The sequence below is a fragment of the Aotus nancymaae genome, unplaced genomic scaffold (assembly GCF_030222135.1).
Source record: "Aotus nancymaae isolate 86718 unplaced genomic scaffold, 86718_ANA_hifiasm-v0.15.2.pri h1tg000040l, whole genome shotgun sequence".
Taxonomy (NCBI): domain Eukaryota; kingdom Metazoa; phylum Chordata; class Mammalia; order Primates; family Aotidae; genus Aotus; species Aotus nancymaae.
Genome location: NW_026988454.1, coordinates 7,189,507 through 7,207,193, shown reverse-complemented (window position 1 = coordinate 7,207,193; position 17,687 = coordinate 7,189,507). Strand labels below are relative to the sequence as shown.

The window sequence follows — 17,687 nt, the reverse complement described above, 5'->3', positions numbered from 1 at the left end:
AGTCCCCACACCTGGCAGAGGAACTTCAGAAGGGCACTGTGCCTTAACAGAACAGTAATTACGGATTGATTATTCATTACAAATACTGCGGACACATTTTTTGCTAAATAGCGAACATTATTAGCGACAAAAATCTGACCCATTGAAAGATACAGTAAGATTAAGACAAATGACTAACAAGGAAACAAATATTTGTAAGATATATGCCATAGAGAACTCTTATGAGTGAATTGAAGAAGCATAAACCTCTAATTAAAATGCAGGGAAGCAAGCAGTTACAAAAAGAAACATGTCCTCACAAAAAAACTGCACGTGAATGTTTACAGCAGCTTTATTCATAATTGCCAAAACTTGGAAGCAACCAACATGTTCTTCAATAGTTAAGTGAATAAACAAACTGTGTTATATTCATACAAAGAAATTTTACTGAGTGATAAAAAAAAACATGCTATTGAGACACAAAAAGACATGGAGGGAACTTAAATGCATTAAGTGATGAAAGATGCCAATCTAAAAAGCCTGCACACTGAGCGATTCCATCTACGTGACATTTGGGAAGAGGCAAAACCACAGGGACAGTACAAAGATGAGTGGCTGCCAGGGACTCAGGGAACAGAGAGATGAACAGGTGGAGTACAAGGAATTTTTAGAGGAGTAAACCCACTCTATAGGGCACAGTGATGATAGATAGATGTCAGTAGGTGTATGTCCAAACCTATGGAATGTGCAACAGAGTGAACCTTGATATAAACTATGGACTTCAGTTAACAACAATGCATTGACATTAGCTCATCAGTTCTGAAAAAAGGAGCACACTAAACCAGATACATAATAGAGGAAACTATGGGACAGGGAGGGGAATATGGGAACTCTGTACTTTCCAGTTAATTTTTCTATAAACTGAAAACTGCTTTAAAAACATTGTCTGTTAACAAAAGAAAACTTGAGAAGATGACAACCTCCTTAACCAGAATTATATATTTTAAAGTGAAATCTTTTTTACTTAACATATGAGTGACTTTTTTTTTTTTTTTCGAGACTGAGTCTCACTTTGTCACCCAAACTGGAGTGCAGTGGAGTGATCTCAGCTCACCACAACCTCTGCCTCCTGGATTCAAGCAATCCTCCTGCCTCAGCCTCCCAAGTAGCTGGGACTACCGGCACCTGCCACCATGCCCGGCTCATTTTTGTGTTTTTATTAGAGATCAGGTTTCACTATATTGGCCAGGTTGGTTTTGAACTCCTGACCTCATGGTCTGCCTGCCTCGGCCTCCCAGAGTGCTGAGTGACATTTTTAAAGATTGAGAATACTCACTTTTTAGAAAGTACGTAAAGAAATAGGCATGTTGTGAACAGAAATTCCATGTGGTAGAGCTGCTCTGAAGATGCTTCCAATCTGTATCAAAATTTTACGTGTGCATAGCACTTAAACCAAGAAGTTTTCTGCTTCTGAAAGTGTATCTTATGATGATAATACTAATGAGCAATTATACAAATGTGTAAAGACACACATGTATTGCATATGTGTAGCTTACTCTGCACATACACAGTTATAGCAAAAAAGTTAAGAGACCTTCGTTTCTAAGTTAAAAGTTATTAATAGGAAATCAGTTATAGCTATACCTTGGAGCTGCTAAAAGAGATCACATATACATATAAGTGCTCAATAAATATTAGCTAACATTATTTCTGTTAGCATTGAAATAGGGAGGTGGTGTGATATCTGTGTTATTCCAGTCAGGCCATACATAAAAGAAAGAACAAGTTTTCATTGGCAATAACAAAAAAATGTTATATAAATTAGAATGCCATACACAGTTCCTTCCCCTATGAATCTCATTTTTCATAGAATCATAATGAAATAAGCTTTGCACTAATGGAATTTTTATTTTGCAATTCGGTAGTATATTAACTATCCCTATAAGAAAATTGGATTTTATAGACATTTTTATATCATTTTATGTATTACATTTTTTAGTTGCATGATGATGGCTTCTAGATAATGTTGAACTAAATAGTGCACCTCAAATGGAGTAGGCAAACTATGCTGGCCCCCTGTTTTATAAAGTTTTATTGGAACAGTCATATTCATTCACTTATATGTTGTCCATAGCTGCTACCAGGCTGCCATGAAAGAGTTGAATAGTTGTTAGAGATTATGTGGGCTGTAAACCTAAAATATTGTTTGGCCCTTTTGGTAAAAGTTTGCTGTCCCCGATATATATTAATTATAAGATGCTTAAAAAGAGACTGAGCATTTGCATTGTTTGTGGCTATATAATATTAAAGTCTGATTTTTTAAAACATCTTTTTTAGAGGCCTTGGCATGAGTATGAGCACAACTTTCAAATTATGTATAAAGTGGGGATGGGACATAAGCCACCAATCCCTGAAAGGTTAAGCCCTGAAGGAAAGGACTTCCTTTCTCACTGCCTTGAAAGCGACCCAAAGATGAGATGGACCGCCAGCCAGCTCCTCGACCATTCGTTTGTCAAGGTTTGGCAGATTGCTGGATAGTCTTTTTCATGTCTAAGTATTTAAGTTCTGTTTTGCGTCTAGACCTTAATGAAATTTTGAAACTTTAAAGTACCCATATCTGAAGTGGTAAGGAACTAAATGTATTATTATGCCAGGAATTTTTGTATGTGTTTTTTCATTTGGAAAATGTTCACTGAGGTTATTCTACTTGATCTATTTTGATGGTGCATTTGAGGTACACTAGAGACAGTAAAATGGAATTTTAAATGGGACTGGATGAAAGAGTTTCCACTCTTGAAAGTATATAGTCTACTTGAGGGGTCAAGACAGTAACGACTGATCATTAAGAGCTGTGACAATGGTATGTAAGGTTACTCAGAAGAGGAATTACATTAAGTCAGCCAATCTCAGTTCCTTTTTCTCTAGAATGAGGTACCTTAGTTCTTTGAGAGGCATGGCCAGGTCAGGAGTGGGGGAGGGGCATGGAAGACAGTGAAGAGGCTTGGAAAGGCTCACCCTTCAGGGAGGGTGGGATGGTCATGGAGCCGTGTGTAGGTAGATCCCGATGAACACAGGACAGAGAGAAGGGCAGGAAGATAAGGCTGGAACAGTAAGCAGGAGCAACATGAAGGCGTTTCCATTTATTGTAAACATAAATTATGACATAATGTTTTAGAAAGATCAGTCTAGAGTCAAGAGCATTGAGAAGTTTCTGATACAGCCAAGGGGTTGGGAGAGGGCGGTCTGGGTGAGTGATCAGCGGCGTTTAGAAGAGTGCCGTGGCTGACCAGTGATTGGATATGAAAGGTGAGTGAGGGGAGGAGTCTAGGGTGGCTCCCAGGTTTCTGGTTTGTGTTACCAGGTTATAGACTCCATTTGCCAGAGTAGAGAAAGAAGCAGCTGCGTGAGGGGGGGTTAGGAGATGGTGGGTGCTTATTGGTGGATGAAGCTTGGGGTATGTTTGGAACATCTGCTTGGAGGTTTCAGATGGGCGTTTTGATATGTGGGGCTGGCACTCGATGGATTTGGGGTAGGGCACAGGTGTGGGAGACAGAAGTATTGCTGGGGGGGGTCCACAGAGGAGAAGGAGGTGAGAATAGAGCTCTGGAGAAAAGAGCCTCGCAAGGCCCTGCAGGAGAGCTCCTGGTAAAGGAAAGGAGGGTGTGGAAGAGTAGGGTCATGTTCTTGGTAAGGGGGAGGAAGGGGCAAGCAGCTGGATCAGCTATGGAGACGTTAGGGATTTGTAATTAAATAACAATTGATGTCTTAGTTATAAAGTGCATAACAATTTACATTGACCTGAGAGTGCACATACCCATTTTTGAAAATTCTTTCAATAGTCAATTCCCGGCTTAACTTTAGAGCAGTAACTTACCACTGCCATTGCTCATTACATTTCTTAAGCCTCTCCCTCCGTGCCCAGCACAGTGCTGGGAACATCAGGATGAGTGGATGGGGCCTTCCCCGTAAGGCTCACACTGTGCTTATGCATGAGTGCACACCTGCCTCTGCAAGGGCTCAGCTCTTTCCTGCTTCCTCACAGGTTTGCACAGATGAAGAATGAAGCCTAGTAGAATATGGACTTGGAAAATTCTGTTAATCACTACTGTATGTAATATTTACATAAAGACTGTGCTGAGAAGCAGTATAAGCCTTTTTAACCTTCCAAGACTGAAGACTGCACAGGTGACAAGCGTCCCTTCTCCTGCTGCTCCTGTTTGTCTGACGTGGCAGAAGGCCCTCCGGAGGGCTGGTGGCCACGAGGTTAAAGAAGCTGCATGTTAAGTGCCATTACTACTGTACACGGACCATTGCCTCTGTCTCCTCCGTGTCTCGCGCGACTGAGAACCGTGACATCAGCGTAGTGTTTTGACCTTTCTAGGTTCAAAAGAAGTCGTAGTGTTATCAGGCGTCCCATACCTTGTTTTTAATTTCCTGTTTGTTGAGTGCACTGACTGTGAAACCTTACCTTTTTTGTTGTTGTTGTTGTTGGCAAGCTGCAGGTTTGTAATGCAAAAGGCTGATTAATGAAATTTAAGAAAAGGGTTCTTTTTTCAATAAATGGTTTATTTTAGGAAAGCTCAGTTATATTGTCTTTTAATGATTAACAGCTTATGAGCCAACCAGTATGACACAGAAGTCTGTCATTTTCACTTGTCTGTTCCTCAAAAGGAGGAACATAATCGTGTGTGCTGAAGATGGTCACTGGGTTCGGCGTCCCTTTAGGATCTAGGATCGCCTCGCTGAAAAGCAAAGGAAATAAATGAAGCAACGCTAATGACGTAAGGTGGTTCTTTTTAATTATTTTATATTAACCAGCAAATTTATAACAGATAAACGTTTAAGCCTTGTTATCACATGTTGGGAGTTTTTATTTTTAAACCAAGATGTATAGATAGGTGCTAGGTCAGTGTAAATACTGCTGAATGAGCTGATGAGAAAGCATCTTTTTCAGAAGGTAAACATTTCATCAGTTAGCTGTCTAAAATAGCCCAAATTATACATCGTTGATGGTGTTCTTTGATGATTTTTCTTTTGTTTGCTATTAAATTTTTGTTAAAAGATTGACCATAAAACTTCCTGAAATCTTTCTGGAAGATCACTGACTCTCACTTCTTACACATCGCCACTGACCTTGGGCAAGTAATTTCTCAAGCAGGTTTTGTATTCATTTTCCTTCGGAAGAGTAAATCCCTTCAGCCAAGAAGTTAATGTCCAGAGAATGTTCGCATCACAAAAGGATTTATACAGCCACTTCAAATTTTAAGATTTTTTTAAAATATAGCTTTCTGAGTTATATTTAACATAATATTTGAAGGGTACAATTCAGTAACATTTAGTATAGTTATATGGTTCTACAGTCATCGTCACAATCCAGTTTTAGAACAGTCCCATTACCCCAAAAGAAATCTCAGGGCCATTTACAGTCACTCCCCATTCTCACCCCCAGCCTTAGGTAACCACTAAACGATTTCTTATCTCTATAGATTTTCCTAATCTGGACAATTCATATAAATAGAGTTTTATAATATGTGGTCTTTTGTATCTGGCTTCTTTCACTTAGCATATTTCTCAGATTGATCCATGTCGTAGCACATGTCAGTACGTCATTCTATTTTATTACTGAGACTGTTCAGACTGCCGCATGTTTTATTCATTTACTAGTTGATTGGGTTGTGTCCACTTTTTGGTTATGAATAATGCTGTTCTGGACATTCCCATACAAGTCTTTGTACAGAAATATTTTCCTTTCTCTTGGGAGTAGATTTGCTGGGTCATATGGTAAATCCATGTTCAACATTTTCAGAAACTTGCAGACTATTTTCCAAAGTGGCACACCATCTTATATCCCTGCTAGCAATGTGTGAGGGTTCCAGCTTCTCCATACCCTCTCCAATACTTGTAATTGTGCTTTTTTTGATAATGGCAATTCTAGTTAACATGAAGAGTTTATCCTGTTTTGATTCGCATTTCCCTAATGATAGTGAACATCTTTTCATGTGCTTGTTGACCATTTGGATATCTTATTTGGTGAAACATGTATTCAAATCATTTTAAAATTGGGCTATTCATCATCTTACTGGTTTGTAAGAGTTGTTTTATATGCTCTGGATATAGGTCCTTACGGGACATATGATTTGCAAATGTTTTTTCTCCCAGTCTGTGGCTTGTCTTTTCATTTTGTTTTAACAATGTCTTTTGAAAAGTACTATTTTAAAAAATTTTTTTGAAGTCCAGTTTACCGACTTGCTCTTTGTTGTTTATGCTCTTGATATCATATCTAAGAAATCATTGCCTGACCCAAGGTCACAAAGATTTACATCTATGTTTTTCTCTAAGAGTTTCAGCACTTACATTAGGCCTGTCATATATCTTTAATTTTTGTGTATGATACCACATAAGGGTCCACATTCATTCTTCTGCATGTGTATGTTTAATTTGACCCAATATCGTTTGTTGAAAAGGCTATTCTTTTGACATTCTTGTTGAAATTAACCATATTAACCAGTTTACTATAAGTGAAAAGGTTTATTTCTGGACTTCCAATTGTGTTCCATTAATCTAGGTGTTTATCTTATGCCATACCACACTGTCTTGGTTACTATAGCTTTGTATTTAGTTTTTTTAAAATGGGAAGTGTAGGCACCATAGGATTTTCTACAAATAATCTTTTACATGAATAAAAACAGTTTTACTTCTTTTATACTCTAGATACCTTTCATTTCTTTTTCTTGCATAATTGCACTGGCTAGATTTCCACTACAGTGTTGAATAGTGGTGGTGAGAATGGACATCCTTGTCATATTTATAACTTTTTTATCTTAGCTGGAAATTATTCATTCTGTTACCATTAAGTATGGTGTTACAGGTTTTTCATTAATGCCCTTTTTTCATTGGAGGGAGTTCCCTTCTATTTCTGGTTTGCTGAGAGTTTTTGTCATGAATGGGTGTTTAATTTTGTCAGATGTTCTTTCTTCATCTATTGAGATGATTGTATGGTCTTTTACTTTACTGTGTTATAATATGGTATATTACATTAATTGATTTGAGGGTAGTAAATCAATCTTGTATTCCTGGATAAGTCCTAGTTGATCATTGCATAGATTCCTTTTTGTGTGTTGCTGCATTCATTTGCAGTATTTTGTTGAGAACTTTGGCTTCCATATTATATGAAGGATATTGCTCTTGTAGTCTTTATTTCTTGTGATGTTGTTTTCTGGTGTTGGTATCAGGGTAATGCTGGCCTCATACAGTGAGTTTGGAAATTTTCCTCTTCTCTGTTTTTTCAAAGATTGTGAAGGATTGGTGTGTGTGTGTGTGTGTGTGTGTTCAACCAAACTGCTTCAAATGTTTGATAGAATTCAGTAGTGAAACCAGCTAGGCATGAGTGAGTTCTCTTTTGGGGACTATTTTAAGTTACTAATCCAGTCTTTTTGCTTCTTGCAGGTCTATTTGGACTTCATTTCCGTGTGTGTGTGTGTGTGTGTGTGTATGTGTGTGTGTGTGTTTGTATATAGCTTTTTAAAATTTCAATAGGTTTTTGGGGAACAGGTGGTGTTTGGTTACATGAATAAGTCCTTTAGTGGTGATTCTGACACTTTGGTACACCCATCACCTGAGCAGTGTACACTGTACCCAGTGTGTACTATTGTATCCCCCACCACCTTCCTACCCTTTCCCCTGAGTCCCCAAAGTCCATTGTATCATTCTTAGGCCTTTGCGTCTTCATAGCTTAGCTCCCACTTATGAGTGAGAACACACAATGTTTGGTTTTCCATTACTGAGTTACTTCACTTAGAATAATGGTCTCCAGTTCCATCCAGCTTGTTGCAAATGCCATTATTTCATTCCTTGTTATGACTGAGTAGTATTCCATGGTATGTATATGTGTGTGTGGGTACATATATGTATGTGTGTCTATATACATAGACACACATACATATATACATATATGTGTATATATATACACACACTCACATATACATACACATCTCATTTTCTTTATCCACTTGTTGATTGATGGGCATTTGGTCTGGTTCCATGTTTTTGCAATCGTGAGTTGTGTTGCTATAAGCATGTGTGTGCAAGTGTCTTTTTCGTGTAATGACTGCCTTTCTTGTGGGTAGATACTCAGGAGTGGGACTGCTGGATCAAATGACAGATCTACTTTTAGTTCTTTAAGAAATCTCCACACTGTTTTCCATAGTGGTTATTCTAGTTTACATTTCTACCAGCAGTGTAAAGGTGTTAACCTTTTTGCTACCTCCACACCAACATGTGTTTTTTTTTATTATGGCCATTCTTGGCAGGAGTAAGGTAGTATCTTATTGTGATTTTGATTTGCATTTCTCTGATCATTGTGATACTGAGCATTTTTTTCATAGCTTTGTTGGCCATTTGTATATCTTCTTTAGAGAATTGTCTATTCATGTCCTTAGCCCACTTTTTGATGGGATTTTTTTTTCTTGCTGATTTGAGTTCCTTGTAGATTCTGGATATTAGTCCTTTGTCAGATGTATAGATTGCAAAGATTTTTTTCCCACTCTGTGGGTTGTCTGTTTACTCTGCTGATTATTTCTTTTGCTGTGCAGAAGCTTTTTAGTTTGATTAAAGTCCCATCTGTTTATCTTTATTTTTATTACGTTTGCTTTTGTGTCCTTAGTCATGAAGTATTTGCCTAAGCCAATGACTAGAAAGGTTTTTCCAATGTTACTGTCTAGAATGTTTATGGTTTCAGGTCTTAGATTTAAGTTTGTGATCCATCTTGAGTTGATTTTTGTATAAGGTGAGAGATGAGGATTCAGTCTCATTCTTTGACGTGTGGCTTGCCAATTATCCCAGTACTGTTTATTGAATAGGGTATCCTTTCCCCACTTTATGTTTTTGTTTTGTCAAAGATCAGTTGACTGTAACTAAGTGTTTGGCTGTATTTCTGGGTTCTCTATTCTGTTCCATTGGTCTATATGCTTGTTTTTATACAAGTACCATAATGTTTTGGTGAGTATGACTTTATAGTTTAAAGTTGGGTAATGTAATGCCTTCAGATTTGTTCTTTTTGCTTAGTCTTGCTTTGGCTATGCAGGCTCTTTTTTGGTTCCATATGAATTTTAGGATTTTTTTTTTCTTCTAATTCTGTGAAGAACGATGGTGGTATTTTGATGTGAATCGCATTGAATTTGTAGATTGCTTTTGGCAGTCTGGTCATTTTCACAATATTGATTCTACCTATCCATGAGCCTGGGATTTGTTTCCAGTTGTATGTGCCATCTGTGATTTCTTTCAGCAGTGTTTTGTAGTTTTCCTTTTAGAGGTCTTTTGCTGCCTTGGTTCAGTATATTCCTAAGTATTTTTTTTCCAGCTCTTGTAAAAGAGGTTGAGTTCTTGATTTGATTCTCAGCTTGGTCACCGATGGTGTATAGTAGGGCTACTGATTTGTGTACATGAATTTTGTATCCGGAAACTTTGCTAAATTCATTTGGTTCTTGGAGATTTTTGAAGGAGTCTTTAGGGTTTTCGAAGTACACCTTTACCAACAGCAACAATGTGACTTCCTCTTTACCAATTTTGATGCCCTTTATTTTTTTCTCTTGTCTGATTGCTCTGGCTAGAACTTCCAGTACTATGTTGAATAGAAGTGGTGAAAGTGGGCATCCTTGTCTTGTTCCAATTCTCAGGGGGAATGCTTTCAGCTTTTCTCCCTTCAGTGTAATGTTGGCTGTGGGTTTGTCATAGATGACTTTTATTACCTCAAGGTATGTCCCTTCTACGCCACTTTTGCTGAGGGTTTTAATCATAAAGCAATGCTGGATTTTGTCAGACGCTTTTTCTGTTTCTATTGAGAAGATCATGTGAATTTTGTTTTTAATTATGTTTATGTGGTGTATCACATTTATTGGCTTGTGGATGTTAAACCATCCATGCATTTGTGGTATGAGACCCACTTGATCATGGTGGATTATCTTTTTAATAAAAATTCATGTTGGAGTAAGTACTGTCTCTTAGCTTATATTTTGTTAAGGATTTTTGCATCTGTGTTCATCAGGGATATTGGTCCCTAGTTTCTTTTTTTGTTATGTTCTTTCCTGCTTTTGGTATTAGGGTGATACTGGCTTCATAGAATAATTCAGGAAGGATTCCGTCTTTTTCTGTCTTTTGGAATAGTGTCAATAAGACTGGTAGCAATTCTTCTTTGAATGTCTGATAGAAATCAGCTGTGAATCTGGGCCTGGACTTTTTCCTGTGTTGACAATTTTTTTTTTTATTACTATTTCAGTCTCACTGCTCATTATTAGTTTCTTCAGAGTTTCTGTTTCTCCTGGTTTAACCTAGGAATGTTGTAGATTTCCAGGAATTTATCTGTCTCCTCTAGGTTTTCTAGTTTACGCACATAAAGGTGTTCATAGCATCCTTGAATGTCTTTTGTATTTCTGTGGTATTAGTTGTAGTATCTCCCATTTCATTTCTAATTGGATCTTCTTTTTTCTTATTTTGGTTAGTTTTGCAGTTGAGCTATCAATTATATTTACCTTTTCAAAAACCAGCTTTTTATTTCATTTGTCTTTTGTATTTTTTTGTTTGAATTTGATTTAATTCTGCTCTGATCTTGGTTATTTCTTTTCTTCTTCTGATCTTGGTTTTCTCTTTTGAGTTTGGTTTCTTCTTGTTTCTCTAGCTTCTTGAGGTCTGACCGTAGATTGTCTGTTTGTGCTCTTTCACACTTTCTGATGGAGGCATTTAATGCAATGAACTTTCCTCTTAGCTCTACCTTTCCTGTATCCCAGAGATTTTGATAGGTTATGTCGCTATTACTGTTCAGTTAAGAGAATTTTAAAATTTCTATCTTGATTTCATTGTTGACGCAGTGATCATTCAGGAGGAGGTTAATTTCCATGTATTTGCATGGTTTTGAGGGTTTCTTTTGAGTTGATTTCCAATTTTATTCCACTGTGGTCTGAGACAGTACTTGCTATAATTTTGATTTTATTCCACTGTGGTCTGAGAGAGTACTTGCTATAATTTTGATTTTTTTAAATTTGTTGAGACTTGTTTTATGGCCTATCATATAATCTATCTTGGAGAATGTTCTATGTGCTGATGAATGTATATTCTGCAACTGTTGGTTGTAGAATATTCCGTAAATACCTGTTAAGTCCATTTGTACTAGGGACCAGTTTGTCCATTGTTGGTTGACTTTCTATCTTGACGAGCTGTCTAGTACTGCCAGTGGAGTACTGAAGTTCCCCCTAGTATTGTGTTGCTGCCTATCTCATTTCTTAGGTCTAGTAGTAATTGTTTCATAAATTTAGGAGCTCCAGCATTAGGTACATATATATTTAGGATTGTGATATTTTCCTGTTGGACTATTCCTTTTTTTTTTTTTTTTTTTTTTTTTATGAAAGAAAGAGAAGGAGAAAGGGGGAGAGAGAACAGGAGTCTTGCTCTATTGCCCAGGCTGGAATGCAATCTAAAAATAGGTATTAAAAACCTCTGTTATGCCAATAATTGTGCTTAACAGCGGAGACAGGAAGGAATAAGGGAAGAAAATAACAAACAAACAGCCAACCAATATTTCATTTAAGTCTGTGAAATGCTATGCAAATGCTGAAGAGTGTTTTACTTCCAATTATATGGTCACTTTCAAAATAGGTGTAATGTGATACTGAGAAAAATGTATGTTCTGTGGACCCAGGGTGAAGAATTCTATAAATATTCACTGAGTTTACTTGTTCCAGGTCTGAGTTCTAATCATAGATGTCCCTGTTAATTTTCTATCTCGTTGATCCGTCGAATATTAACAATGTGGTGTCAAAGTCTCCCGCTGTTATTGTGTGGGAGTCCAGGTCTCTTTATAAGTCATTAAGAACTTGTCTTATGTATCTGGGTACTCCTGTATTGGGTGCATATATATTTATGATCATTGACTCCTGTTGTTGCATTGATCCTTTTACCATTATGTAATGTCCTCCTTTGTTTCTTTTAGTCTTTGTTACTATTAAAGTCTATTTTGTCAGAGACGAAAGTTACAACTCCTGTTTTTTTTTTTGTTTTGTATTTTTTTTTTTCTCTCCATTTGATTGGTGAGTCTTCCTCCAATCCTTTATTTTGAGTCTTTGTGTGTTGGATCTGGATACAGCGTACCGATGGATTTTGACTTTTTATTCAATTTGCCTGTCTGTGTCTTTGATTGGGGCATTTAATCCATTTAAATTTAGGATTAATATTGATATTTGTGAGTTTAATATTGTCATTTAATGCTATCTGGCTATTTTGCCCATTGGTTGATAAAGATTCTTCATTATGGAGATATTCTTTATCTTTTGGTAAGTTTTTGGGATGACTGATACTGGTTGTTCCTTTCTGTGTGTAATGCTTCTTTCAGAAGCTCTTGTAAAGCAGGCCTGGTGGTGATGAAATCTCTAAGTGCTTGCTTGTTCACGAAAAATTTTGTTTTTCCTTCATTTATGAAGCTTAGTTTGGCTGGATATGAGATTCTGGGTTGAAAATTCTTTTCTTTGAGGATATTGAATATTGACCCCCACTCTCTTCTAGTTTGTAGGGTTTCTGCTGAGAGATCTGCTGTGAGTCTGATAGGCTTCCCTTTATGGGTAACCTGACCTTTCTCTCTAGCTGCCCTTAGAATTTTCTCCTTTATTTCAACCCTGGTGGATCTAACGATTATGTGTCTTGAGGTTGCTCTACTTGAGGAATATCTTTGTGGTGTTCTCTGTATTACCTGGAGTTGAGTATTGCCCTGCCTTACTAGGTTAGGAAAGTTTTCCTGAATAATATCCTGAAGAATATTTTCCAGCTTGGATTCATTCTCTTCATGACATTCAGGTACACCTATCAATCATAAATTAGGTCTTTTCACATAGTCCCATATTTCTTGGAGACTTTGCTCATTCCTTTTTACACTTTCTTCTCTAATGTTGTCTTCTCGTTTCATTTCATTAAGTTGGTCTTTGACCTCTGATATCCTTTCTTCTGCTTGATCAATTCGACTGTAAAAACCTGTGCATACTTCACAGAGTTCTCGTACTGTATTCTTCAGTTCCATTAATTCAGTTATATTCCTCTCTAAATTGTCTATTCTCATTAGGATTTCGTCAAACCTTTTTTCAAGGTTCTTAGTTTCTTAACGTTGGGCTAGAACATGTTCTTTTAACTCAGAAGTTTCTTATTATCCACCTTCTGAAGCCTAATTCTTTTAATGGAACACACTCGTTCTCCATCAGGCCTTGTTCCCCTGATCATGAGGAACTGTGATCCCCTGTAGAGGGAGAGGCATTCTGATTTTGGGTATTCTCAGCCTTTTTATGCTGGTTTCTTCCCATCATTGTAAATTTATCCACCTGTCATCTTTGTAATTACCGACTTTCAAATTAGGACTCTGAGTGGACGTCAAACTTGTTGATTCCCAGCGCTGGAATCTGAGCAACCCACTGCACTGGCTAAAACAGCGGCATTAAGATTCGTGGTGCTTTTCTGCCCGGGAATCTCCAGTCTGGCTTCCCTCTTGAGTCCCTTTTTCAATCAGCTGAATGGGTGACTCTGCCTTCCCGGAGCTCCAAACATCGACTAGAAGGGCACCCAGTCCTGTTTACTCTGCACCGAGAACCGCCACGCCGAGGCACCGGCAAAACCGCCGCGCCAGCCACACAAGTCACACTGGCGACCCGTGGGGCTCCTCCGCTGGGAATCTCCTGGTCCGTGAGCAACAAAAATTTGTCTGAAAGTGTGGTGTCCTCTTGTTCTCTGTGCTTTCACTGGGAGCTACAATCCTAAGCTGCTAGTAATCGGCCATCTTGGATCTCTCCTGGACTATTCCTTTTATCCATGTAATGTCCCTCTTTGTCTTTTTTAACTGTTGTTGCTTTAAAGTTTGTTTTGTTGGATATTAGAATGACTACTCCTGCTTGCTTTTGGTGTCCATTTGCTTGGAGTGTCTTTTTTCACCCCTTTACCTTAAGTTTATGTAAGTCTTTATATGTGAGGTGGGTCTCTTGAAGACAGCAGATACTTGGTTGGTGAATTCTTAGCCATTCTGCCATTATGCATCTTTTACTGGAGCATTTAGGTCATTTACATTCAATGTTAGTATTGACCTGTGAGGTACTACTCTATTCATCATGCTCTTTGTTGCCTGGATACTTTTTTTTTTCATTGTTTTGTTTTATAGGTCTTGTGAGATTCATGCTTTAAAGAGGTTCTGTTTTGATGTGTTTCTAGGATTTGTTTCAAGATTTAGAGTTCCTTTTAGCAGTTCTTACAGTGCTGGCATGGCAATGGCAAATTCTTTCAGCATTTGTTTGTCTGAAAAAGATTATCTTTCCTTTATATGTGATGCTTAGTTGCTGGACACAAAATTCTTGGCTGATAATTGTTTTGGTTAAGGAGGCTAAAGATAGATAGGACCCCCCTCCCATCTAGCTTGAAGGGTTTCTGCTGAGAAATCTGCTGCTAATCTGATAGGGTTTCCATTATAGATTACTTGATGCTTTTGCCTCACCGCTCTTAAGAGCCTTTCCTTGACTTTAGATAAACTGATGACTATGTTCCTAGGCAATGATCTTCTTGTGATAAATTTCCCAGGTGTTCTTTGAACTTATTTATTTGGATGTCTAGATCACTAGCAAGGCTCAGGAAGTTTTCCTTGATTATTCCCTCAAACATGTTTTTCAGACTTGTACATTTCTTCAGGAACACCAATTATTCTTAGGTTTGATCATTTAACATAATCCCAAACTTCTTGGAGGCTTTGGGCTTGTTCATTGTTTTTAATTCTTTTTTTTCTTTGTCTTTGTTGGATTGGGTTAATTTGAAAGCCTTGTCTTCAAGCTCTGATGTTCTTTCTTCTACTTGTTGGATTCTATCGAGACTTTCCAATGCATTTTGCAGTTCTCTAAGTGTGTTCTTTATTTCCAGAAGTTGTGATTGTTTTATATTTAGGTTATTTCACTGGAGATTTTTCTATTCATATCCTATAAAATGATATAGGATACCATTTTTATTTCTTTATTTCTTTAAGTTGGACTTCACCTTTCTCTGGTTCCTCCTTGATTTGTTTAACAGTCGACCTTCTGAATTTTTTTCTGGCAATTCAGAGATTTTGTCTTTATTTGGATTCATGGCTAGTAGCTAGCACACTTTACCTTTTGAGGTAAAGAACCTTGTTTTGTCATATTACCAGAATTGTTTTTCTGGTTCCTTCTCAATTGAGTAGACTATTTCAGAGGGAAGATCTTGGACTCAAGGGCTGCTGCTCAGATTCCTTTGTCCCACGGGGTGCTCCCTTGTGGTGGTGGTCTCCCCTTTCCCCTAGGGATGGGGATTCCTGAGAGCTGAACTGCAATGATTGTTATTTCTCTTCTGGAACTAGCCACCCAGTGGAGCTACCAGGCTCTGGGCTGGTCCTGGGGAGTGTCTGCAAAGAGTGTTGTGATGTGATCCATCTTCAGGTCTCTCAGCCATGGATACCAGCACCTGCTCTGGTGGAGGCAGCAGGGGAATGAAGTGGACTTTGTGAAGGTCCTTGGTTTTATTTTTGTTAAGTGAGCTGGTTTTGTGTTGGTTGGCCTCCGGTGAGGAAGTGGCACTTTCAAAAGCACATCAGCTACAGTAGTATAGGGCAGATGAGGCAATGGGCAGGGCCATCGAGCTCCCAAGAGATTATGTTGTCTTTGGCTACCAGGCCGGGTGGAGAAAAATCATCAGCTGGGGGCAAGGTTAGATGGGTCTGAGCTCAGCCTCTCTTTGGGCAGGGCTTGGTGCGGCTGCTGTAGGGGATGGGAGTCTGGTCCTCAGGCCAATGGAGTTATGTTCCCAGGGGGATTATGGCCGCCTCTGCTGTGTCACACAGGTTACCCAGGAAGTGGGGGAAAGCTGGCAGTCACAGGCCTTACCCAGCTCCCAAAAGGCCAATCTCACCCCCACCATGCCCCCAACAAAAGCAGGGAGTTTGCTTCCAGGCGGCCAGTAAGCAGGGCTGAGAACCTGCCCCAGGCTACAAAGCTCCCAGCTGAGAAAGCAAGCAGACTCATAGTTGCTCAGCTGTCCCACGGAGCATGCAGCGGCAATCCACCTCCTTCAAAGGGTCTGTGGATTCTCTTGGCTTTCCTGGTATATTCTTGCAGTAGTTCTTGCAGAGCACAAGTTTATGATGTGAGTCTCCAGACACTGCTCTGTCCATCCAAGTGGGAGCTGCAAGTTAGTCCTGCCTCCCGTCTGCCATTTTCCTTCTCCAGACTCTCTCCTCTAGTCAGTGTCAGTAATTTAAGTCTGTAGGAATTTGTCCACTTTAGCTAAATTGTCTGTTTGTTGACATACAATTGTTCATGGTGTTCCCTAATAATACTTTTAATTTTTCTAAGGCTGGTAGTGAAGTCTGCTTCTATTTGTGTTTTCTCTTTTTCTTGGCTAATAGTTTATCAGTTTTGTTGACTTTTTCAAATAATCAACTTCTGATTTCATTAATACTCTTGTTTTGCTGGTTTCCAGTTTTCTTCCATATTAATCTTTATTGTTTGCTTCCTTCTGCATGCCTTGGGTTTAATTTATTCATCTTTAAAAGTTTCTTGAGGCAGAAAGTGGTCAAGACAAGAATGATAGTAAAAATAATCTTCCAGACCATTTTTTTAAATAGAGCTTATATCTTGAACACATTCTAAAGGTGGCTTCTCAATAAGAAAAAAAAAGTAATATGAAAGCAAAGAGTAGCTTTTCTTCCCTTCTACATATCAGCCGCAGTCTGCTGGCATTGTATTCCTTACCACAGGATTGTTGGGCCTTTCCAGGAAAGGGCTAGAGAGTGAATATTTTTGGTCTTGTGGTCCATACTGTCTTGGTCACAACAACTCAGCTCTGCTGTTGTGATGCAAAAGCAGCCATCAATCACATGCAAGTGAATAGATGTGGCTGTGCCCAGCAAAGCTTGATTTACAAAGCAAGCTGCAGGCCAGGTAGGGCTGTAGCCAGAATTGGCCAACCCCTGCTCTAGAGCACTAAATAAAATTAAGAAACAGTGTTTTCTTAGTCTAGCAGAGTTTATATCAAAGAGTATCCTCTTTCAGAAGCAATCCCCTCTGGGAACAGGATGTATAATGCTACCTTATTTCTACATTTTTTATACTGCAGTAAAAAGGTGGGCTCTGCTTAGGTGTGGAAGCTGTGAGATAAACTGGTTTATACAGGATGCCAAAGGCAGCTCTATAGCAGGACTTTCAAAGGCATGTTGTGTGTTGACGCCAAAATGAGGTGTCATTGCCCAGGGCACAGCAGCCATTAAGATCCATGGACATTCCTTTATGTTTACAGACTCTGTTTAGGTTTTAAAAGCTTTTACAAAAGTCCAGAATGGCCAAGAAGAGTTTCAGCTTGCTGTTCAAGACTGCATTTCTACCTTCAGGAGTATGAGTCTGTCCTTTGAGGCTTGCTCTTTTTTTCCTGTTAAAAAGATCAACATATTTTCCTGGAAGGGATCAGTTTGTTATTGGCCATGTGCTGAATCAGGTAACCTCTTAGCGTGGTGTCTGAGGTCATGGCAAGTCACTGATCTAATGTTGTGGTGGAAACTCTCAAGACAGGCACTGCTTGAAATGTTTATCACGTCATCCATCCCTGTAACCTAATAGCCTCGCAAGTCCCCAACCTCCCCAAATTAACAGAAGGGTCACAGGCTTTCCCCTCTGGGGCAAGTCCTCTGGTAACCC

General features: G+C 38.6%; 1 protein-coding gene across 5 annotated transcripts in view; it reads left to right on the top strand.

Annotated features, from left to right (window-relative positions):
* Positions 1-5,046, top strand: part of MAP3K4 (mitogen-activated protein kinase kinase kinase 4) — a 126,536-nt gene extending 121,490 nt beyond the window's left edge. For all 5 annotated transcript variants that reach the window (XR_001107295.2, XM_064360479.1, XM_012451140.2 and 2 more), the window contains 2 exons: positions 2,317-2,496; positions 4,022-5,046. Coding sequence is in view for 4 of the 5 variants with exons in the window: in XM_064360479.1 (XP_064216549.1) it covers positions 2,317-2,496; positions 4,022-4,042 (201 nt within the window). In the remaining variant the exon portion in view is untranslated. The remainder of the gene's footprint in view (positions 1-2,316; positions 2,497-4,021) is intronic.
* The last annotated feature ends 12,641 nt before the right edge of the window (positions 5,047-17,687 follow it).